At 51.2% G+C, this 24,183-nt stretch overlaps 2 protein-coding genes across 3 annotated transcripts in view; one reads left to right on the top strand and one right to left on the bottom strand.

The window, feature by feature from the left end:
• Positions 1-24,183, bottom strand: part of LOC123344979 (C-type lectin domain family 2 member D-like) — a 44,848-nt gene that overhangs the window by 15,463 nt on the left and 5,202 nt on the right. Inside the window, exon 5 of one of the 2 annotated variants that reach the window (XM_044981483.1) lies at positions 23,442-23,764. The exons of the other annotated variant lie outside the window; for it this stretch is intronic. Within the exon in view, the coding sequence (XP_044837418.1) occupies positions 23,626-23,764 (139 nt within the window). The 3' untranslated portion in view covers positions 23,442-23,625. Of the gene's footprint in view, positions 1-23,441; positions 23,765-24,183 lie in introns of those variants that run through there. 2 annotated transcript variants of the gene reach the window in all.
• On the top strand, positions 10,881-18,853 carry LOC123344977. The gene is made up of 5 exons (XM_044981480.1): positions 10,881-10,897; positions 12,103-12,308; positions 13,974-14,297; positions 15,775-15,891; positions 17,389-18,853. Exons 2-5 carry the CDS (start codon positions 12,251-12,253, stop codon positions 17,502-17,504), a joined length of 615 nt encoding a protein of 204 aa, XP_044837415.1. The 5' UTR covers positions 10,881-10,897; positions 12,103-12,250; the 3' UTR covers positions 17,505-18,853.

The following is a 24,183-nucleotide window of genomic DNA, read 5'->3' as shown; positions in this document are numbered from 1 at the left end:
TTCTTCCACTAAGCGGCTGCTCCGAATCCATGGGACCCACGCCTTGTGTCACCTCGCCTCTCTCACCGAGACAGATGAACGCTGGAGTGCGGGCGCTGGGCTCTGACCAGTTCCTCTCTAGCTGCAGTTGGGTCCAATTTGGAGGCAGCAATCAACCGCAGAGACCCCAGTGCCAGATCCTCTGCCCTTGGCAGCTACTGGACCGAACTGAAATCAAGAGACAGAAACAGTCCTGATTTTCAAGGGTTGCCTGGGTTTCTCTGCACCCTAGTTCCTTCCCCAGCCCTGCCCGCACATCCAGAGGCGTCAGCGGTGTAACGAACAACCGCACATTTCCTCAGAATCCTGGACCTCCTTCCCGCCACTGGACTCCAAAGGGATTTAGAAACTAAAATGGATAGACAGTAATTATGCACGGGGATATATTCACCCACCACAAGAAGAGAACTGCTCCTGTTCACATGCAAATAAAGGGGGATTTCAAAGAAGCCGGTTCCCATGCGGGGAACCAGGGTAGCCGGAATACCCCCTCCTCTTCAGGCAGGTGACACAGAAAAGGAAACCACAAGCAGCCAGAGATTCCATTTACAGGAGATGCTGCTTAGTAACAACCCTCACAGCAACTTGCAGTTAATAGAAACATTTTGCCTGGAACCGATACCGCCCAGTTGACTATAAAGATAACAGCCCTGGCTATTGGCAAGAGGCTTGCATTACTGAGAGCTTTAAAAAACCAACAACCCTGCACCCCACAGACTCCCAGCCCCGCCGTTTGTGGGGCCGGAGGCAGGGAATCACATCCTACGGATTCCTTTCCTGGCTACAGCACCGCAACCCTGACTTCTGCTTCTCAGCCAGGGTCAGATAAGGGCAACTCGCAGCCATCAACCGGGGGCTTCCTAATAAGTGGAATATGCTGTATTGCTAATCTAGGGGCTTGTCTATATTAGAAAAGTTGCAGCAGCGTAACTAAATCCGTTTTAACACTGATCTTCTAATTATACTAGTGGAAATCCCCAATGTAGATGCTCTTCAACTGGTTTAATCTGGAATTCAAACTAAACCCACTGAAGGGAGACAAACCATTTTAGGGCCCCTACCAGGAGCAGCAGCAGAAGCACCTTAAAAATGCCCCCCCACAGGCACCTGAACATTGGCCCCACCCCCTGTGCAAGGCTCCGCCCCCACACCACCCCTTCTCCCTGAGCCCCTGCCCTCACACTGCCAATTACCCCAAGGCCCCATCCTTTCCCCCACAGCCCCTTCCCATGAGGCCCCACCCCTTCCCCCAAGGCCCCACCCCCCACTTGCTCCTCTCTGCCCCTCCTCCTGTCATTCACCCTTACAGCCGGTAAGTGGGTCAGTATAGCCCTCCCACTTTTAAAAGTAGGGGGGGCTCCCTGCCCCCCTCACACCCAGTCATCTACATTAGGTATTTGTCTCAGCATAACTAGACCAATTTTGAAAGTCAATTTAATGTAGCTGTGGTGTCTTTGTGGCCAAGAAGGAGTCTGCTCTGGAGGCAGCTCTGGCCAAGAAAAGGCGCTTGCACCAGAATGCAGCAGGGAAAGTCCCTTCCACCCCATGTGCACCTGTTCCACACCCCCGGGAGTAAACACACCACACACCCTAGTGCCGCACTGGAGCACTGAGTCAGCACTGACTGACGGGGAGAGCGCCCACTGGTGCTGCATTTGGGTCAGCACTGCCAGGGCAGAGCGCCCCACCCTGCTCCCTGCAGCACAGCGCCCCCTAGTGCCGCACTAGGGCATTGGGGCCAACAATGACTGCCAGGGCAGAGCACCCCCTGCTGAACCCCCCTGCCCCGCTCCCTGCAGCACAGCGCCCCCTAGCTCCGCACTAGGGCATTGGGGCCAACACTGACTGCCAGGGCAGAGCACCCCCTGCTGAACCCCCCTGCCCCGCTCCCTGCAGCACAGCGCCCCCTAGCTCCGCACTAGGGCATTGGGGCCAACACTGACTACCAGGGCAGAGCGCCCCCTGCTGAGCCCCATGCCCCGCTCCCTGCAGCACAGCGCCCCCTAGCGCCGCACTAGCGCATTGGGGCCAACACTGACTGACAGGGCAGAGCGCCCGCTGCTGAACCCCCCCGCCCCCTGCAGCACAGCGCCCCCTAGCTCTGCACTAGGGCATTGGGGCCCCAACACTGACTGCCAGAGGAGAGCACCCCCTGCTGAGCCCCCCTGCCCCATTCCCTGCAGCACAGCGCCCCCTAGCGCCATGCTGACCCTGACTGCAAGGGGAGAGCGCCCCCTCCACAGCTACCTGTACAGAGGAGGCAGCAAGGAAGAAAGCAGTAAAGTGAGCCCAGGAGTGCCTTCCTTGGGAGCAGGGAGGAAGGGCCTGCCTTGTGCCTTCCCTTGAAAGTAGATTCTCGAATGTGACGGCCAAGCGTTCACACACGGACTAGCTAATCCGAAGCAGTCGTTCCAGAGCAGTTATTCCACATGGAGACAATCCCTAGAGGGAAACAATCATCCGGGCAGTGACAAGCAGTTTTCCCACCATAACAAGTGTTCCAGGCGTTATATGATCCTACTACACTGGCCCACTTTCCCCCCCGCCCCACTCCAGCTGCTCTCTGTAGGAATGTGCTACTGCAGCAGGGAAAGATAGTGAATTGTTACCATTAGCAGTTACTGATACATTGGGGTTGTTCTTATGACTTGTCCTAATTTGCTAAACCTTGACAGTAGTGTGGGATGGAAGCATAAAGTGTCCAGCTTCCAAATGACGCTGCCTGGATTCATATTAGTGGGACACAGGACACGTGGAGGATAATTTAAACTCTTAATTTCCTTAGGGTTCATCTTCGATATACTTCTGCGCTGGTGCGATCTCTGACCATTACAGTTCATCCGCTCTGCAGGCAGGCCCAGGCAGCAATGCACCTGCCCTGTTGCCTTGACAGAGAAAGGTTTTGTAGATTCCAGCCAGCACCTGGGGTAATATCTCATTAGAGATGAAAGGGCTTGTTCAGAGAGAGATCTTGAAATCTGAAGGGTAAAGATGAGCCTAGGCTGACCAGAGCGCAAGTGTGAAAAAAATCAGGACGGGGAGGCAGGTGGGGGAGTAATAGGCACCTGTGTAAGAAAAAGCCCCAAATCTCTGGACTGTCCCTATAAAAATTGGGACATCTGGTCACCCTAGATGAGCCCTATGGGTTTGTCTCCATGCAGCTATATTCCATTCGCTGGGTAGAAAGGAGAGAGAAGTATTCTAGATTTCCTCTTGCCCTGACTGAGGGCCATCTATGCGCACCTGATTTTTTTCCTGGCAGGAGGAGTTTCTCTCTATTATATTACAGGGTCAAAATATGGCTGCTATCACACAGAGGCCTTAGTGGTGGTAGAGGTGAGAAGAGGGCCAAAAAGTCCTTTCCCTCCCCCAAACACTCACTCCCCAGGGCTTCCCCCAGCACAAACACCGCTCCTACCACCGCTGCTTGAAGATGCACCGTCTTCTCCTCCTCCCCACCATTGCTCAAGCTTTAGAGACGTAACTGAACCTGCAGCTGGTAAAATGCTCATGATCTCTATAAAACATGGCACAGGATGATTAGAACTGTTGCTACTGAGGATCTCGAACTCAGACAAACCTTAGTGAGGCGGCAAAGGGTTCTACTGAAAAGCTGACGTGGGGTTTGGGGGGAGGCGAACAGCTCTTTAGAGGTTCAGGCTTCTCCCACGAACAAATGAGCCAGTGAAGCAGCCTAGCAGAATAAACAAACCTAGCCTGCTATTTACATTGGGAGGATAATTGATGCTGAATCCTGCAGCTGATAGAATGGGATATAAACCAGTATCGCACAGAACAAATATTTCACTGCAGTGTTTTCCACAGAAATTGTGTGTGTGTGTGTGTGTGTGTGTGTGTGTGTGTGTGTGTGTGTGTGTGTGTGTGTGTGTGTGTGTGTGTTCAAAAATACAAGGAGAGGACCAATGAGGGGTGAGACTGTTAGGGCAAAGGTGGGCTGTATGGCACCATAGTAAACACTGAAAAAATTTTCACGACCATTTTATTAGAGTTAACTCATGTTTTTAAATCATCACACACATTAAAAGTTGGCTATACAAGCCTACTGTGAAGCACTATGTCTACATCCTTCTTGGTTTCTTCTTGTAATTTTGTACAACTCTGTTAATGAACTTCTCAAATGCAGGGCATTCATTTTTGGTGGCTTCTCATGTGTTCAGTACTTCCAGTCCCTCATGATATGCTCATGATCAGGCAGAAGGCAACGTCTTTCAGAACACAAAATTCTAGTCAATGAGGAAAAGGAACACTCAGCTGTAGCTATTGTGACTGGCGGTAGAAAGAGATGAATTCCTACTTCTTTCATTCCAGGAAACACAGCACAACAATTGGATCGACCCATTAGTGATGATAAAGAAGAAGAAGTTGAAATCAAATCTACATTCATTTATTGTAGGATATTCCACTCTGTGTTCAAATTCTCTATTCTGTCCTGATCACATGGCAGCCCCGTTGCTGGTAGTGCCTCACTCCACTCAATTGTCAGTGTTTTGTAAGACAGGCATCTGTAAAAGCTACGTAGAGGCGGATGGAACCCAAAAGCTGTAGTTGTAGAGAGGTAAGATTCAAGTCAGTGTACTTCACTTTTTCAGCTGTCTTAACACACACTTCTTGTCTTCTTCATTTAAGGAGTTAAATATAAGTGCCCTAATTAGTCAACTTCTGGACTGAAGTCTTTGCTTCTTCCAGTACGTTTTCAATGGATCTCTCTCTGATTGATCCGAGTGTAGCTTCCAGTGCTGGACAGAGATCTACTACTGTACTAGCAGATTCCTGGATGGCCTTATGTAATGACCCAAGTGGTTTCAACAGTAGACTTGCAAGAAAGAGAATGGCAATAGTCTTCTCTGAACTTAGCAGAGAAAGTAATCCACCTGCCTCACTACTTAGATCCGTCCCATCTCGGTAGATACTTTCCGAAGCCAATCAAAATGGTTGCAGTCATTTGAAGACAACAGCCAAGGATCCCTCATGAGAAAGCCAGTGGATTTTCCCAGATTGGACTACTTTGAACTTCTGTCCCAATGTATCTTCTATGTTTTCCGAGACGTTCAGTCCTTTTGGACTCTTGCTGAAAAAGAGTACAATGAAGACATTAAATGTATAGCTTTTTAAATGCCTTTTGAAGATTCTGCAGCTTTTACTAGTTGGAGTAGATGGCCTCTGCAGTGTGTATTGGAGAGATTAGAGTTACACTTTTCTCTGAGCAAAGCTTGTACTCCACCATGTCTTCCAGAGAAGTTTGCAGCTCCATCAACTGCACAAGTAGTCATCTCTTTGGGGTTCAATTTACAAACATTTAACTGTATGACGTGGGTTTCAGAGGTGCAGCCGATGTGTCTTCTATAATCTGAAGATCTAGAAATTCATCTACTGACCTACCACTGCTATCAAGATGACACACGCAGTGACTTAATACTTGAGACCCATTTGCATCAGTGCATTCATCAGCCGTGTATGCACATTCTCTGAATGTGGTGAGAGTTCTTCACTTTTTCAACTGTTGAGTCTGTTTCACCACATGCTTCTAACCAGTCAGCTGAGTTTCTTGCAGAAAGATAGCGAGCATTTGCTGGTCTAGGTCAGAACCAGTGTCCAGCTTCCGGATTAACAAACGGCAGTGCACTTAACACCGGCCTCCAGTTTGTAGTGTCTGGTATCTCTTGCTGAAAGAGAAAGTATGATGTGACAGCCATGTTTGGTCACATAAACTGTGTTGTGGCTCCAGCACTCTTATCAGCCTCATTAAGTACTTCTAAAATTGGCTTTGACAGTGACTGGCTTATAAGGCTTTCTGCATGTCGATGCAGTCCAGAGGATTGGTGTTTTGCAGCCTTTTCACATAGTTTGTCAGCATTGGCTTTGCTGCTCAGTCTGGCAAACCAAGCTCCTCCACTTTTACTGTATAAATCCATGGTATGCTCACATCCTGAATACTGTGTGCAGTCCTGGTCACCCTATCTCAAAAAAGATATATTGGAGTTGGAAAAGGTTCAGAGAAGGGCAACTGAAATGATTAGGCGTATGGAACAGCTTCCATATGAGGAGAGATTAAAAAGATTGGGGGACTTTCCGGCTTGGATAAAAGACTACTAAGGGAGGGGGGAGAGATATGATAGAGGTCTATAAAATCTTGAATGGTGTGGAGAAAGTGAAAAGCTCCCTCACATAACACAAGAACTAGGGGTCACCCAATGACGTTAGCACGTTTAAAACAAACAAACGGAAGTACTTCTTAACACAACACACCATCAACCTGTGGAACTTTCTGCCAGGGGCTGTTGTGAAGGCCAAAACTAGAACAGGATTAACAAAAAAGAACTAGATCAGTTCATGGAGGATGTGTCCATCAATGGCTATTAGCTAAGATGGGCAGGGATGCATCACCATCACCAGAGAGCCTCTGCTTGCCCAAAGCTGGGAGTGGATGACAAGGGATGGATCACTCAATAATTACCCTGTTCTGTTAATTCCCTTGGAAGCACCTGGCATTGGCCACTGTCGGAAGACAGAGCACTGGGCTGGGTCAGACCAATGGTCCATCTAATCTGGCTGTTCTTATGTAAAAAATTATAATATAATAAAAATGTTTAGTACAGAAACTCCCAACAGCAGCCAAAAATCGATCACTCGGGCAGCACAGCTCAGTCTGCTGGATACCTAGGCAGAGCAGTGAGTTCATGTAAATACAATCTGGTCCTGAAGCCTTTTCCCCACCCCTGGCTCATCACTAGCTGTCAGGGGAGAGCTCAGTCAGACCTTGCTTCCAGATCATAATTTTTAATTATGAAACAAATGCGCCAGCGTTGTCAGAAAAAACAAACAGCTGTGTGAGGAAGCCAGGCTTTGTTCATACTTTTCAAACCTATTATACTTTTTCAGGTACAAGCATTTATCATACCTTGTATATGCTTTTAAAGGGTGCATTAATGTTTCAATTTCAATTCAAATGTCCAACCAACAACATTATTGGCAACACTGTTGTAACTAGTTGACCAGTGAGGGGGTGTCGGGGAAATTCAGGGGGGGTGAAGAGCCCCCTGCGGGGGGGAGGTGTAGGGCAGGCTCTGTTTCACTGTATTAAGTCTCCTGCTGCAGCAGCTCAGTAGGTTACATCAAAGAGGAGCTGCTTTGACAGGCATTGGGATGCTTGTGCCTTTAAGAGCCCAGCCCTGGGAAGCGGATGCTGAGAGGTGCTGTGTGAGAGGGGAAATAAAAAAGCCCCTCTGCTCCCCCCCCCTCTATTTTTTGCCAAACACGGGTGTCTCGGTCCCACTGCGGTAACTGTTACCCCCTCTGCCCCTCACTGTGCCAGGGTTTTGCCCCCTGCCAGTGCCTCACCCCTGGGCGTAACCCCAGCTCCTTCCACCCTCCTCATCTCTGATTTTGCCCCTCAGCCCCTCTCCTAACCCTGCCTCCAGCTGCTGGACCCCCACCCCCGTCAATTTCCACCCCCTGCTCAGACTCTGGCCACCCCCCTGCTCCGATTTGCCCTTTTTAACCCCTGTCAAAAGCAGGCCGCAGAATCTTACCGCTAACAAGGGCAGGATGAAGGGCAATGGCTTCCGCAGATGTTACAACCTGGAGCAGGTTTCAGTCTGTATCAGCAAAAACAGCGAGGAGTCCTTGTGGCACCCTAGAGACTAACACACTTATTTGGGCATAAGCTTTCGTGGGCTAAACCCCCACTTCATCAGGTGCATGGAGTGGAAATTCCTACCTGCAGCAGTTTCCTGTGCTACATCCAATTCCCTGCAAAACACAATAGTCACCGCTGCAGACACCCCGCTCTCCTCCGCAGTTCAATGCAGCAGCCCCGGCAGTGTGGGTCGCTGAGCGCACCCCCACGCAGGCAGGCTCCGCTCCTGAGCTCAGCAGGGCGAGATGCAACCCCCCCCCACACACACACAAGGCAGCAGAGGGGAAGCAGCCCCTCCCCTAATCGCAGTGCAGCAAAAGGGGGCGCCTCCCCCTCCAGGAACCTACCGCAACCAACTCCCCCGCTGTGGTGGGACAGGAGCAGCGACGTAATCAAACCACCATCTGCAGGGGCGGCTGAGCCAGGAACCGAAAAAAGAAACAAAAAAACCCAACCGCTTTATCCTGCGATATAAACAAACACCTGCCCCAGGCAGCTCCGCCCCCCTCTCCTTCCCCCGCCGGTTTGCTAAGAGCCCAATTAACTCCGTCCTGACCGACCGAGGTCCACACAACAAACCTCCGTGCAACCTCAATTCCCCCGCCCCCAGCATCCCTCTCTATTGCACAGACACCCCCCCTGCAGCTGCCCCTCCCTCATGCCAGGGGCTCTGTGTGCCCCCCAGATCCCCCATGTCCCCTCGACCGGGGTCTCCCATTCTCCCCCCAGCCCAGGGGCATTGTCTGGCACCCTCACAATCCCCCTGTACTGTAGGGACTCACTGACCCCCTCGCCAACGATAGCAGCTGTGTCACCCCCCTCCCCATTGCTAGGGTCTCTATTCATCCCCATCTGTGTGCCCCTCCTCCACCCACTCTCTCACCTTCTCACCATCATGGCAGGTGCCCTGGGTGCGCTCCATTCCTCCTTCCACTACAGGGCAGGTTCTTTGTGCATTCCCCCGCCCCATACACACAGCTCCCCCCTCAGGTTTCCAAAGACCAGCTGCCAAGAATACCCCCAGCTGACACAGTGAGTCTGCCTGAATTTGCAAAGAGCCTGCTCCAGAAGGCCACTGGTGGCTAATAACAGCCTGAGCACTGCTGTTAGGAGCAGGGTGTTCTGGGGAAGCCCTTCAAAACAATCCAGCATGATGTTCCTGATATCAGAGTGATCTCAGAGCCTTGCATTTTGCTGTGAGGCTGGGACAACCTTTTCTGGCCCTGAACAAGAGCTCTGTGTAGCTCAAAAGCTCATCTCTCTCCCCAGCAGAAGTTGGTCCAGTAAAAGATAACACCTCAACCACCTTGTACATCCTGGGACTGACACAGCTACAACACCACTGCTCAAATTCTGCACAGTTACATATGGGTGACTCATGTTTCCCTGTGACTGGCTGTTCCCTGGATGACTCTGACTCAGTGGGGCAGGTGGTAGGATGAGCACAGGATAAATACTGAGACAGACAGAAAGGCCCTTTGGTGCCAGAGGCAGTATTGTGCCTGCAATAAACTCTGGATATGTCTACACAGCAACTAGACTCCTGTCCCTGGCCCGTGCCACCTGACTCAGGCTTGCAGGGCTGTGTCATTGCTGGGTAGATATCTGGGCTAAGACTGGAGTCCAGGCTCCAGGACCCTAGAGGTGGGAGGGTCCCAAAGCCCGAGCCCAGAAGTCTACACAGCAGTGAAACAGCCCCAGAGCCCAAGCTATGAGAGCCAAAGGTAGCCAGCAGGAGCCGGCCATGGGTTGTTGTTTTTTGCTGTGTAGACGTACCCTCACCGGCCTCTAGGCCAGTGGCTCTCAATCTTCCCAGACTCCTGTACCCTTTTCAGGAGTCTGATTTGTCTTCTGTACCCCCAAGTTTCACTTCACTTAAAAATGATTCACTTACAAAATCAGACGTAAAAATACAAAAGTGTCAGAGCACCATAGTACTGAAAAAATTCTGCCTTTCTCATTTTTACCCTGGAATTATAAAATCAATCGATTGGAATAGAAATATTGTACTTGCATTTCAGCGTGTAGTACACACAGCAGTAGAAACAAGTCATTGTCTGTATGGAATTTTAGTTTGTACTTTGCTAGTGCTTGTTATGTAGCCTGTGGTAAAACTAGGCAAATACCTAGATGAGCTGACGTACCCCCTTGAAGAGCTCTGTGTACCCCAAGGGGTAGATACATGTACCCCTGGTTGAAAACCACTGCGCTGGGCAAACACCGGTAATCCCATGGTCTGTGGTATAAGAATTTACAGACCAGACTAGAGGGAGGGATATTGGGGCCCCAGGGCAGTACAGAGGGACACACAGCAATAACCCGAAAGGACCTCCACTGTAAGGAGAGAAAACAGATGCAGCCGCCCAGGCTCCTCTCCTCAAGAAGCAGAAGCGATCGAGCAAAACCAGGGCTGTGCCCTTCCATCAAGTGGGTGGAGGTGGGCACCACAGGGCAGCTTGTTTTTTATTTATTACAGCTGGGGAGAGGGGAATTCCAGGCCCCTCTCTCATGCCCAGTGGCCTCCAAATGTGACCAGGGCAGATCTGCTCTAGGAATTATTTGGGGGCGGTTCTCTGACCTGCCTCATTCACGCGGGCAGCCTAGATGACCACAAATGTTCTAGTTATCACGGAGTCCTGCCTTGAATGATACACGCCCGTCGGCAGCGGGTTACACAAACTATTTCCTAGACAGCAGCATGCACGGGAGCAATTACTGGCTGGCGGGTCCATTCTTGGCTTGGAGCAGGGAGTGTGGGTCAGAGTAGTGGTTTCACCCAGGGATCTGCCCCATTGACTCCAATAGAGCGACTGCTGATTTACACCATGTTTGGGAGGGAATACACAGCAGCGGTCTAAATACATAAGGGACCAGCTGGGGCCCCTCCCAGCCCTGCGGTTTCCCGCGTGTTATGCTGATCGCCGTTAGTTTGCTACACTCTGTTCTCTGATATTAGATACACCAGCCCTACCCCGTGTCCAATCAGGGGACAGTATGCTAATGACAGCCAATCACCAGGCTTCCTCCAAACTAAATCGCGGGCTTTTGGTCATGCAGCTGTCTAGGGGCTTGTGTGGCCTGGCTTGGACTATGGGGCGTTCAGAGCACTCCTGGCTGCTCGTGCTCGGAGAGGGGGCGATGGCTGATGGGGGCATCTGCAGGGGATGCTGCACAGAAAGTGGGGGGGGTGTCTTCAAGCAGGTAAGCTGTGAACTTCCTTTGTAGCAGTACCTTGAGAGGGTCTTGCCCCCCCCCCCCCCTTTAAAATGTCTGGTCTGTGTTCAGGGCGGAGAAGCAAACAGCCCTGGGAGTGCTGGGGGGGCGGGATGAGTCTCAGAGCTCCCAGGGGGTGCGGGTGCTGCTGTCTATGACAAGGCATCTCACAGGCTTCTAAGGCTCAATGAAAAGTGATCTGGAAACGCAGGGTTTCTCATTCAGTTCCACCAGCCTGCTTCCCTGCTGGCCAGTAAAGCAGCTTCTCAGTGAGGACCAGAAGAAACCCCCTGCTCTTGGAGCTGCAGGGGACACTGGGAATGCTGGCTTCTGTCCCTGGCTCTGGGTGTGGGGTGGGTTAGGGCAGGAGAGGAGACACACAGATGACCTGGAAAACCATCTTGGTCTGAAAAAACGCTGCCCCGGCGGGGGGTTGGATTCAGGAAGCCCCTGTGGTGTGGAACTATCCAGCGAGTGCAGCCAGATCAGTATTTAGGGACACTGGTGTCTGCTGGGAGCACACCTCTGCACAACTGCTCAGAGGATCGGGACCCAAGTGAGCAAATCCTTATGTGGTCTGGTGTTTTCAGGGCTGGGAGCTCGTACAGCTGCCAATCACCCTCAAAATGGGTAAAACTGAAAGGTAGCTGCTCTCTGTCCCCCCGCCCTGCCAGCATGGTTTCTCTGTCTCATTTTGCTGTTTCCTTTGAGCGTGTGTGTCAGTGTCACCTGTCCCACCCTGGCCACTGTTGGAGAGGGGAGTTTTAGAGAAGCTAGTGTGTGATCATCTGTCGAGCCCTGCAAATCCACTGTTAATCCGCTTTATATCTGCGGATGTGGTTGTGTTGTTTACTATCTTTGCGGATCAGATGTGGAGCTGAATTTTTGTATCCGTGCAAGTCTTTGACAGTGAGATCGGGCGCTGGTGCGGATACCTATAAAAGGTGGAATGCGGATTACGAGTCGGATACAAATTAATTGTGATGCGGATCCAAATTTTTGTATCCGCTGAGGGCTCTAATGTTCTGTTTGTCTCTGTTTCGAGCTAGTCCAGTGTCCCTCTGCACAACCTCCTGGTCTCCAAAGCCCGGTTCTCTTCCAGCCCGTGTGGGTGGGTGGGATCTGTCCGGGTTTGTTTTACAATCCAGCCTATTGCAATTGTTCCTCTTTTCTTTCTCCTGACTGGCCCCTAGCTCCAGCCAATGGAGTTGGATTGAAGGTGATGACAACGTGTCTGTCCATTTTCCCGGGAAACACAAGCCTCCAAGAAAAGTTCAGCCATTTTCGGAAGGGGACAGACGCATTTAGCAGCTGCTACCTGGACCAAAGTGGGGACTAAAGATGCCGCTGATCTTTCTTGGGTCCCTCTGGCTGGCTGCAGGGTGCGGGCAGGTGGCAGGTGAGTGAGGGATGTCACCCCACATCTTTCTCTCCCCCCCCCCATGCGTCACTTAACCGGGATTGCACAGGGTGTGTGGCAAGCCCCTGGCCAGCTTGGGGTGCCTGGTGCTGGAGTGCAAGAAAGTGACAGCCCCTGGGGGAGACCTGAATGGGGCACAGTGCTGGGTTCATAGCGCACGGGGATGGAGGGGAATCATTATTTCCGATAGTATCCGAATAGGGAGGTGGGAGTGGAATTCGCCTGCTGGGCGTAGCAGGCTGCTAGGGATGGGTGGAACCAGGGGGTGGTCCTTCTGCCTGCTGCAAGGGAGCAGCTAGGGAGTAGATTGGGGGTCTCCCTTTTGCCGAGGGAGGGAGGTTTCCTCCTGCTGGAGGGAAGAGAGGGACAGGCAGTTGAAGGTGTGGAAGAGGATGTCTTTTTTCCTCCATTGTTATGGGGACAAGGCAGATCTGGAAAACAAGGAGCTGGATCTTGATCTGAGTTGACAGGCTGGGCTAGCCTCTTGCTGGTGTGTGTGCGTGTGTGGGTGTGTGTGTGTGTGTTGGGTAAACGTGTGAGAGGATCCAAGGCACTCATTGATATTATGGGCCAACTTTGGGGTACCAGGGCAGGAGATGGGGGTGTTTGTTTTTCAGGGGTAGAGGCACAGTGTGAGGGTGCCTCTTAACCACATTTACCCTCGCTTCTTGCTCCTCCCCTTGGCATCCCTGTACAATCTGGACACTGAAAGCCAGATTTTTTTTCAGAGCTGAGCTGCTTTGGGGCTCTTTGAAGTGTTCCACCAGGAGCTGCTGGGTGCTGAGTACTCAATGTGGCTTTTAGGGAGGTGATTAAATGAGACAAGAATCCAGCCTTGCAAATCCTGGCCCTGAATTCTCAGTGGGTGGAGCTGAATTGGGATTGCAGCCTCAGATCTCTATCAGTAGCAGGGTGCATCTCACAGTAGATCTGTCCTTCCCTTCCACAGCTCCCAGGGGTGCTAGGCTGAGAGATGAGTCTTTAGGGGAGCCCAGGGCTGGAGTGGGAGGAGCAGTTTGTCTCCCTTCCCACTGAGCATATTGCACCCATCCCATACACAATATTGCAGTCCTGGGTCCACTATACCCAGCTCTGCTGGTGCCCTATAGTTCTTCTAGCTCTGGGCTCCCCTCCTCACCCCGTGGCCCTCAATTCCCAGACCCCACTGCAATCACACCCCAACACACAGCTCTGCCAATTCCTCTTAATCCTGACCCACGTTCCCGCTGCTATTCCAGCCCCAGGCTCTGCCCCCCACCTGCTCTGCAGATGCCCCTGTGTCCTGACCTTCAGTCCTCATTCCCGGCCCCCTCCTTGAGTTTGCTTATGCCCCTCAACCCTGACTCTCAGTCCCCACAGCTGTCCCAGCCCAGAGCTGCCCCCCACAGCTCTGCCAGTGCCCCTCAGTCCTGACCTGCAGCCCTCTGCCCCCCACAGCTCTTCTGGTGCCCCTCCATCACCAACTACAGCCTTCTGCTATCCCAGCCCTGAACTACCCTGCCCGCAGCCAGCTTTGGCGCTGCTCGTGACTCCGGACCTGCAACAAACCCGCGGACTTCCACGGCTTCCTTTCCAGGTGAAATCACTGGCTTCCACAAGAGCAGTTTAGGATCCACTTGTCACGAATACACCTTTTCCTTCTAGGGCTCGGAGAATGTCCCCTCTATAACCTGTCTGTGCCTGAAGGCTCCTCTGGGCATGTTGAAATAAACCTGCCCAAGAAAGCATCTTTTTTGTGTAAGATGCAAACCACTGTTGCGGCCGCCGCCTCCGCTTGTCACCCCATCCTGGTGTTAACTAATAAACAAAAGCAGAACTACCTGAACAGCACGTACCGGGGACGGATCTCTCTATCAGACCGGCTCTTCTTTACTGTGAAGAATGCAAGTGAATGGATGGCAGGAGAATACCAAGTCGTTGGTGACCTTCATGGAACCTGCACGGCTCGTATCAATCTGACGGTGCCTGGTAAGTTTCCCAGGTGACTTGCCTCAAAGTTTATGGCCAATGGGACTCTGTTTCAGTCAGCCTCTGCCCTCTCCATCCGATGTGTGGGAGTGGTGTATAATTCCCAGGGATGTTGGTCAGAGCTGCATAGTTCTCCTGCCTAGGCGTCCCTCGGGATTGCTTTCTTGGTGGCAGATGAGTCAAGTGGGTAAGGCGCTGGATTGGGACTTTGAAGACCTGGCTTAAATTCAAAGCTCTTCCTGATTTGCTGGGTGATCTTGGGTAAGTTGCTGCCCCTGTGCCTCAGTTTCCCCCCTCTGTAAAATGGGGAGGACGATACTGAGCTCCTCTGTAAAGCGCTTGGACATCTGTGGGAGAGAAGTGCTGTTATAAGCGCTCAGTGTTGTTTATGACTCTTGCTGGGCCTTTGTTTCTCCTCCCATGGTTAGGGAGGAAGGAGGGCCTTGTGCTTGGTCTGCTGGCTCAGGACTCAGGAGACACAGGGCCAATTCCTAGCTCTGCCACAGACTGTCTGAGTGGCCTTGGGCAAGTCACTTAGCCCCAGATTTGTAAAGGTATTTACTCACAGTGTCGCAGCCCCTAACTGATTTAGAAGCCTAACTCTTTCAAAAGCCATTTGGGCACATGGGAGCTGAAATTCTACTGTCTGTCAATGGGATCTTTTCTCCTAAGTGCCTAAATCCCTTGTGAAGAGATGTAGGCTCCTAATTCAGTTAGGCATTGTGACCCTGCGCACCTCTGTCAGGGGATATAGTATTGTGGCCACCAATCTGCCTCTGCTTCTCCTTCAGCAGAGCCCCTTTAAGAACACACGCAGGTTCAATCACTTTGTCCGCCCAAAATTGTTGAGCCGCTGTTTGCCAGGCTGGCAATGGAGTTTGTCCAAACGCAGAATTCAGTGGTCCCAAAACACACAGAGTATTACATCCGTTCCAGCTCGACAGGGCTCCTGATTCCTGGGCTTCCCTAGCTTGCTGGCAGGCTCAACCTTCTTTCAGCCACATGCCCCCCCAGCCCTGACCTTTATATTGGAATCTCCGGATTCCCTTCGGGTGGGATGACTCCCGTGATCAGGGCTGGCTTAGCCCTAAACTCTCCAGCCCAGAGCAAGCTGCCTTGTGACAGGGGATAACGGTGCTTCCCCACCATGGGGGGATGTTGGGAGGATAAATGCTTTAAAAGGACTATGAGGTGCACAATGCTACGGTACTGGGCAGGAGGGCTAGATCAGAGCCTAGATATTGTGTTACTGCTTCCTGCAAGATGCTGTGGATCGCAGCCTCCCATCACTGTGGAGTCTTTAAATCAAGACTGGACGACTTTCAGGAAAAAAATGCTCTAGCTCCGCCACCAGATACGGGCCGGATGCAGGAATCCCTGGGTGAGGTTCTCTGGCCCAGGTTATACAGGAGATTGGATCAGCTGGCCTAATGGTGCCTCCTTGCCTTGAAATCTATGCTCTACTGTTTGCCAACAGGTCCTGTCTCATTCCCACCGCCTATATCGGAGACTCCTGCTGCCAAAGAAAGGGCTGCCAGTCCAACTGGAGAGGGAAGTAGCCGAGGGACATTTTCCAATAGCTCTCTGGAGCGGGGTAAGTATTAATGACCTGAATCTCTTTACAGGAGCCTGATCATTTTTTACCCAGAACTTGGAGTGTTTGTGTCTTGATCCCAGCCATCACCTGCAGCCGGGGGCTGTCAGATAATTAGAGCCCTGTGAATATTTTTAAATATTTTGTTTCATTTGGAGGGAATTGTGTGAAGTTTTGTTTTATTTACATGGTGGTAGCCGGGGGTCAGGTCCCCTGGGGGAGGTGTGGAAGCAGGGGGAGGCCCTGGGCTGGGCCAGGCCAGGCTGGACAAGGGAAGGGGTCCGGCTGCTCAGCAAGGGAAAGTTTGGAGAGTGAGCCTGCCCTGCACTCACCCTTCAGCAGCAGCTCCTGCCCTATAGGGCCGATCCCAGCCCCCCAGCCCACCCCCATACCTGAGCGGTGATGTGACCCCGTGCGCCAGGTCACGAGTCAGGAGTGGAGAGCCAGGCCCAGCCTTGTGAGACTGGTGCTGCCACTGCGGGGTGAGGTTTTTACCACGGTGTCTCGTATTTTGTGAATTTCTCGGGGCTCTCCAGATAATTATTTATCCCCAGTGGAACAGCTTCTCCAGGAGGGACTGAGGGACCCCGCTCAGTGGTTACAGCACGTTCCTCAGAGGGGGAACATGGGTTCAAGTCTTTGCTTCTCTCCATGGGTTTGAGTCTTGATCTCCCACATCCTGGGTGGATGCTCTAACCACTAGACACCGCCATCTTGTTCTCAAAAAAAGGACTGACCCGGCCTAGGTGCCTAACTCCAGGAGAAGATGCACGGCTGTGAATTGCAAGTGGAAGGAGGCACCTAGTCCCAGCCTTCTCCTCAGCATTTCCGACTCGCTACCTTAGGCAGCCCCCTTCCTCGCACGCTGGCTTGTGTGAATCCCTTTCTTAGGGGCCCTGTGAATTGTTTAGGGAGCCAGGGTGCCACGCTCTGGGGTGGCAGGGCACTGCAATGCACAGCCTCTGTTCCCCTTTTGCACCTACCTCTAGGGACTGTGTTTTCAAACTCTCCCCACAACCACAAGGGCTAGAAACCTTCACTGAGAAACCTTAATGAAAGTGGTGAGTCTCCTCTAATCACAGGACTCCAGGAGCTGGGGATTTAAGGAAAGCACCAAATATCATGAGAGGCAGCAACACAGGCTTACCCTTGCTGTAGTTGGAGTAACTCTAATTACCATGTGTTGTTTACCTTGTATGAATGGCCAGGAACCCATGGTGTCAGGTGCTGTACAAACACAGATCTTTGTGGCAGAGGCCAGCTTGTTTTCAGTAAGGCTCGTTCTAAAGTATTTATATCGCCCCCATCATGTTAATATCTGAGCACCTCGTATTCAGCTTCACAACATCCCCTGTGATAGGGCAGGGTGATTATCCACAATGTGCAGAGAGGCATTGAACTGTGGTCACTGAAGCGAGGGCTCTAACCACTGGGCCACCCTCCTTTTCTTATGCTAGCTGTGTCTAAACTGACTCTTCTCCTCCCTTTGCTTTCCAGAGCCAAGGGGCCGCTATGGTGTGTGGGCCTCACTGGTGTTGCTTGCTGCTTTCTTTGCTGTACTTTGTCTGCTGGACACGCGGGGGAGACGGACCAATAACCCATTATGGTTGTGAAGAGGAAGGGATCTCCGACTCAGCAAACTCACCCGTTTGCGTGTTGGCCTGTGTCTCGCAGCAGCACGAGGCTGGAACCCAATGGAGAGGCTGGTGAGGTGATCCCATTGAATGGAGAGGTGGTACAGAACTGAGCTGGCTGCACCAACGCAGCCGAAAGGCAGCACTTTAATAGCATTGAATGGCCGAGGTGCGGGCGCCTCCTGTGGGTGTTGGGTGGCTACGATCATCACAGTAGCCGGTGGCTTGAGTCTGGATGTGGCTTCTCCTCATGTAAGGCCAAGGATGCCCTTGTGTTCAATGCACCAGGCTGGGACTTGGGAGACCTGGCTTTAAATTGTGGCTCTTCCACAGACTCACTCACTCGAAGTCAGACAGGAACTGGGGGGAGGGATAGCTCAGTGGTTTGCACATTGCCCTGCTAAACCCAGGGTTGTGAGTTCAATCCTTGAGGGGGCCACTTAGGGATCTGGGGCAAAAATCAGTACGTGGTCTTGCTAGTGAAGGCAGGGGGCTGGACTCGATGACCTCCTCTTGGGGTCCCTTCCCGTTCTAGGAGCTAGGTATATCTCAATATATTTTAACTCAGGGCTCTATAGTCAGCTCAGAGTGTGGGTCTGGGTGTTAGTTCAAAGGATCATGGAGCTACTGAACTGGGAGCCAAGCTCTTCTGAAAATCTGGCCTTCCACTGTCCCATGCCTTAATTTCCCCATCTTTAAAATGAGACACTCCTCTGTGTAGATTATAAGCACTTTAGGGGAGGGACTGAGAGTGCAGGTGTGTCCCCAAAGAGGAGCCCTCCACAACAACTTGAACATTCTAGTAATTCAATGCCAGGAAGCAGGCTTTGGGCATCCATGATTTTTCTTGCTTGCATCCTGTCTTTGAATTTTTTAATAAAAATATCCATGCTGCAATTGTAGCCTTAATCATGAGTTAATGTGATTTTAATTGTTTTAAAGTGGTTTTATTATTGTATTTCTCTGTGCCTCTCTCCCCTTTCCTTCTGTCTGTGGGGAAAATATTTATTTAGACTACAAGCAGAGGGAGTGTCTCATTTATCTTTGCACAAGGGGACACTGATCTCTGCTGAGTTTTTTTTTTTTTTTTTTTTAACCCATTGTGAACCTTCCTGGCTTCTTCAGACGCTCCAACTTGCAGTGGAGAGAGTATTGGCTTCAGCTCTCCAGGGGTCTCAAATGCAAACTTCTCCCTTGGGTTTGGTCTGTCCCCCCCCCCCTTTTTTTTTGGTTCATGGCAGAATATTGGACTAGCCTTGCTGGGCTAGTATCCTAATGCCAAATAGCTAAAATCACCCTAATTGGCCTCTCAGAGTTGGTAAGACAACTCCCACCTTTTCATGAGGCGTGTGTGTGTGTGTGTGTGTGTGTGTGTGTGTGTGTGTGTGAGATATCTCCTCAATATATGTTCCAGCATCCAAAGAAGTGGACTGTAGCCCACGAAAGCTTATGCTCAAATAAATTTGTTAATCTCTAAACTGTCATAAGTGCTCCTGTTCTTTTTGCGGATACAGACTAACACGGGTGCTACTCTGAAACCTTTAGCAGAGGGAGATCAAATGTCTCCTGGCCACTAGGTGTCAGTATTACACGCTTTCAGTCTGTTATGCCAGGGTAAAGCAGAGTCTCCTCTGGCTGTTATTGGAAAGCAAGTCCTAACACCAGGGTGTAAAGTGACAAACTTAATTCACACACCCCATCCCCAGTGCTAGATGCCCACGGCTGCTCTGCACGAGCCTGCCCCGCTGCCATTCCCTCTAGGGGGAGTCTCACTTGCTCATGCCAGAACCAAATGCAGTTTGGGTTATAGCATGTCCTTACCAGAGCACCCCCTTGCAAGCCCCTCAGCATCCCAGCTGGGCTTCTCCCCCCCTACCTTGCTCTCCAGCTGGGCCACTTACCAAACTTCTCCCCCTTCTGGGGCACAGCTCACCCAAAGCCAGCACAAAGCAACAAAAACTTAACCTCTTCTCTGGGAAATTGAGTTCAGCCTCAGATCTGCTCTCTCTGCCTGCAGGTGAGCAGGACTCTTCCTTTTAAGTGTCTCCCTCCAGCTGTCTCCGTTCAAGCTGATTGGGTCTTCTTCTTTACCCCCTTCCAACCCCTTCTGTCCCAGTGCACAGTCCCCAGAGGCTAGGAAATCAGCATCAAACTTGTCATATTGCAGTCATTCAAATAACCCCTGGTATAAGTCTTATCAACCAATTAATTACCCCAGTTGACACATTAATTCTTTCTGCCACACTGTTGTCTTCAGTGGGGTCACAGATCAGTCATGTGTTTTTTATTACACCCCTCTCCAGGGGAGCTGGGCTACCAGGAATCTGGTGGGGAGAAGAGAGACAGACTGCCCTGGGACTGGGGGATCTGCATATCTAGCTTCTGTGCATGGCTGCCAGATGATAGGCCAACACCAGCACATCTCTCTGTGGAGCCCGGTGTTCGAGCCCCCGAAGCAAGGGAGCAAACCCCACTGCAGACAGATGAGCTGGGCCCCACTCCAGGCAGGAAGCCGCAGCACTGTCTTCCCTCACCAGCTGTTCTCTACAAAGGAAGGATGGGCTGTGCCCGAAGTTAACCAGCAGGAGAACACTGGCTAATCAGTGCTGGCCCGAAGGCAAGCAGATAGAAAACAGGCTTCACACACAACAGCAAAGGCTGACCCACAAGAAGCCGGCTTCATCGCAGCTGCCAGGGATAGGTGTTGACTTCTGCTCCCACTGGTGGGTGCTTGACCACCCCCTCTGCCCTGGGCCCTACCCCCACTCCACCCCAACTCCTACCCCCACTCCTAACACAAAGTATTACTTTCAGAAATGCTGTTTTCCACCTGTCAAAAGTTGGCAGGCAGCCAGAAAGTGGAGAGAAGAATGAAAAAAAACTCCACCGTTCACGACATTTACAAAATTCTGAGAAAACAATTTCAGGGGGAAGCCTAATGTTTGATGATAAATTTAAACAACCAACAACTTCAAAACACTTTAAAATATGAAGTCACTGAAAATGACATTTCTTCAAAAAAAGTTAATGTTCAACTACGTCCTATTTTCTGACAAACTTTTCATTAGAAAATGTTCTGTTGTCTAAGTTAGGATGGAAGACAGATTAAATAAAACAAGAGGTACTGTCTTGTCTTAAACTTTATGGCTAACGACTATGAGCAAACAGAAGAAAAAATAAGGTGGTTTTTTTGTTTTTTGTTTTTTTTTACAGTTAGCTTATAGGACTCACAAAGTCATAGCAAACTTTATAAAACAGAAGGAGTGAGCAGCAAATCGTTAACTAGGTGACCAGTGAACACTCCATGGCATCACACAATTAATTTTCATTAGTTGTGAGACTTTATACATTTCAATTATTTAGATTCAGCCTCCCGTGGTCTGAACAGATGATGCAGATAGAAAATACCCAAACTAGGAAAATGTGCATCTTGTCCTCCACAAAAGTACTTGTAACTTGGCTTGCAAAGGAGTCCGAGGGGAATTAAACTCTTAAGCAACAGTTGCAAATGACCCTTCTAGCATCTAAAGACAATGTCTTAAGGTTTGACCACGTTGACCTTTGCACTTATCTAAGGCCATGTCTACACTGGCAAATTAAACTGCTCTAACTTGTTGGCTATGGGGTGTGAAAAAACCACACACCCCCTCAAGCGCAGCAAGTTTGAGTGTTTTAAAGTGCTAGTGTGGACAGGCTCAACGCGCCACGAGCCATGCTCGGAGCTTTTCCCCTCGTGGAGGTGGATTACCAGGAGCGCTGGGAGAGCTCTCAGTCAGCGCTCACGCACGACCGCACTCACACATCAAAGCACTGCTGCGGGAGTGCTCCCACGACAGCGCTTTGGCCAAGTCTACACTAGAAAGTTCAAAGTTTCTTTCACAAAGTCAGGAAACACCTGCTGCGGATTTTGTGGTTTGTTTTGCTCACTGACTAAAAACTTGACACAGTGAGAGTCAAGCGCAATCAAAAGGGTTCTATTACACCTCAGCTTCTCTGCCACAAACTCGTAAAGAGGCCTCAATTAAAGTAAAAGGCATCTGCTCTGCCTATGAGTTTGTAGGCAAATTCCTGTCAGTGGAATGCAATGGTGACGCATTGCTACTACAGAGCACACAACCGGATGCCTTCTCACAAGGGCAAACACCGCTCCTAGGCATCTCCACAGCCTCTTCACAGGTGCCTCTAACTTTTCTGCTAGCTCACCTAGCTAGTTATCAACTTCTGGCATGCTTGGCCTTCCCTCTCCAGTCTCAATAAGCACAGCAAGGCCCTAACACTCTCAAGCATACAGACATTTCAATTTCCATTTTAACCTGCCTCTCATTTCTGGCCCTCCTTAATTATCTTCTTGGTTCCACAAAGCAGACTCTCCAGCAAAGATGTAGCAACTACGTATTGATCTGGGGGACAACGCAACACAGTCGACCCTCTGAAGGAGGCAGCACTGAATGAGCGTCAACAAGGGCCCATTGGTGAGTTCCGATCCCGGTCCCACTTAGCCTTAACTCACAACTGTGTTGCTCAGGGTTGGGAGACAGCATGAGCGACCAGAGCCTGGTTCTGCAACAGTCGAAGAAAACCCACAGCCTGGCTGCTTGTCTCTTGCCGCAGCTTCCTTCCCTCGGGAGGATGTTGTGTGCGGCTGCCTCACATCCCTGCTTGCTGTGGATTGTCTTCGCCTGTTGCTGTTTACGATTGTCTCCATCCGTTTTCAAGCAGTGCTGCCTTCCTGCTCGGCCGGCACAGCAGAGCTGAGGGTATGTCCACATTGCAATCACAGAGTTTGGTGGCCATTCATGCAGATATACGACATACACATGCTAATTTTAATGTAGCTCATACTGGAGCAATGAGGCCGCAGCAACACAGGCTGGAACCCTGGGTAAACACCTTTGCCGCTGCACCTTCATTGCTTTAATCACGTACCCCCATTGCAGTGTAGACACACCCTGACAGACAGCAGGGAGAGCTGGGAAGGGGTTTTAATCCATGTCTACAGTATGGGGACATGGCAGCAGACTACTAGGGTGACCAGATGACAGAGGTGAAATATCGGGACGTGGGGGGGGGGGGCAAGGGGGCGGGGCGAGTCGAGCAAAAAAAAAAAAGAAGTCGGCGGCGGAGCGAAACAAAAAACAAAATAAAAAACCCGCCAGAGCACAGGAAAAATTGGTGGGGGCTGAGAACCCACCAGCAGCTCCACGCCCCGCTCCAGCTTGCCTCTGCTCTGTCTCCACCTCCCCCCTCGGGGAGGGAGGGTAGCAGCACGGAGAGCCCCCCACATCAGCCAGAGGGACCTGCCAGGGGGCCAGGTGAGACCCAGCAGTGCTAGCCTTACCTGGAGCGGCTCCCAGTAAGCAGGCAGGTCCCCTCCCTCTGGCTCCTAAGGTCGCGCAGGTCAGATCAGGTTGAGGGGGGCAGGGGGGCTCGCTGCCGGCGCCTACAAGCCCCACCCCTGCAGCACACAGCAGAGACCTCCTCGGCGCCTCTGTGCATGCCTGGGGAGTGGGGCTGCAGCACTCTGCAGGCTTCTGCTGGCGGGCGGGCGCCAGGAGTTCAACTGTACTGCCCCAGGGCTCAGGAAGAAGAGGTGAGCGGTGCCGGCAGCATCAGCTTGCGTCCTCCACCAGACGGTTCCCCGATATCGGGACAAAGTGCGTCCCGACCGATGGAAGATCGGGACGCGGGACAAGTCCCCTAAAATCGGGACTGTCCCGATAATATCGGGACATCTGGTCACCCTACAGACTACGCTGGCATAACCCCAGAGCAGACACATCCTACAGTGGGACAGGGGGGTTTCCCATCACTGTAGGAACATGGCCTTCCCAGTGACGGTAGCTAGGTCAACTTAGCTGCGTCTACTGTTGATGTCTATTGGGGGTTACATCAGGCCAACTACAGCATTCAGGAGTTTTAAGCTTTACGTGTAGATCAAGTCTTAGTTACACAACCAGGAAGGAGAGGGCTATTCAGGGGCCACAACACAGAGAAAATTAGAAGGGAGGCTTATTTTTAAAAAAAAAAAAAATCATCTTATTGAGCAATGTTTGGAGTGTCAGGCAGCTGGGCCTTGAGGCGTTTTCCCAGCCTTCGCCCTTCAGTCCCCCGGCATCGCGTCCTCCCTTCGCATCCCGTCGGGTTTGCTGCAGATCCAGTAGCGCTTCGTGGAGCACCACGACGAAGTGGCAAAGCGGTCACTCAGGTACGCGCAGTCGCCTTCTCCTCTTACCGTAAACCTGCGACAGAGACGCCCGGGCGATAAGAGTCGGGTAGGGGCCAGGCATGTGCCCCTCGGATGGACCCATCCGGTGAAACCCCTCGGGATCACCCCCTTCCTGCATCACTCATTCCACTCAATTACAGATCTCCAAGTCGCAATACTCCAACAACAACAAAACTTCAAAACCAGACTCCAACGAGAAACTGCAGAGTTGGAATTAATTTGCAAACTAGACACCATTAAATTAGGCTTCAATAAAGACTGGGAGTGGCTGGGTCATTACACAAAGTAAAACTGTTTCCCCAGGCTAATGTTTTCCCTCCTCTGCTACTCACACCTTCTTGTCAATGGCTGGAAATGGGCCATCCTGATTATCACTACAAAAGTTTTTTGCTTCTGCTGATGATAGCTCACCTTAATTAATTACCCTCGTTA

This window comes from Mauremys mutica, chromosome 12 (assembly GCF_020497125.1).
Source record: "Mauremys mutica isolate MM-2020 ecotype Southern chromosome 12, ASM2049712v1, whole genome shotgun sequence".
Lineage (NCBI taxonomy): Eukaryota > Metazoa > Chordata > Testudines > Geoemydidae > Mauremys > Mauremys mutica.
This window is presented reverse-complemented; position numbering and strand designations above follow the sequence as displayed.

Bases quoted from the DNA above. Each gene is read 5' to 3' on its own strand.
- LOC123344977 (XM_044981480.1), top strand. From the start codon at position 12,251: ATGCCGCTGATCTTTCTTGGGTCCCTCTGGCTGGCTGCAGGGTGCGGG. The intron at 14,298-15,774 runs GTAAGTTTCCCA...GTTTGCCAACAG, and splicing joins TATCAATCTGACGGTGCCTG to GTCCTGTCTCATTCCCACCG. The intron at 15,892-17,388 runs GTAAGTATTAAT...TTTGCTTTCCAG, and splicing joins CAATAGCTCTCTGGAGCGGG to AGCCAAGGGGCCGCTATGGT.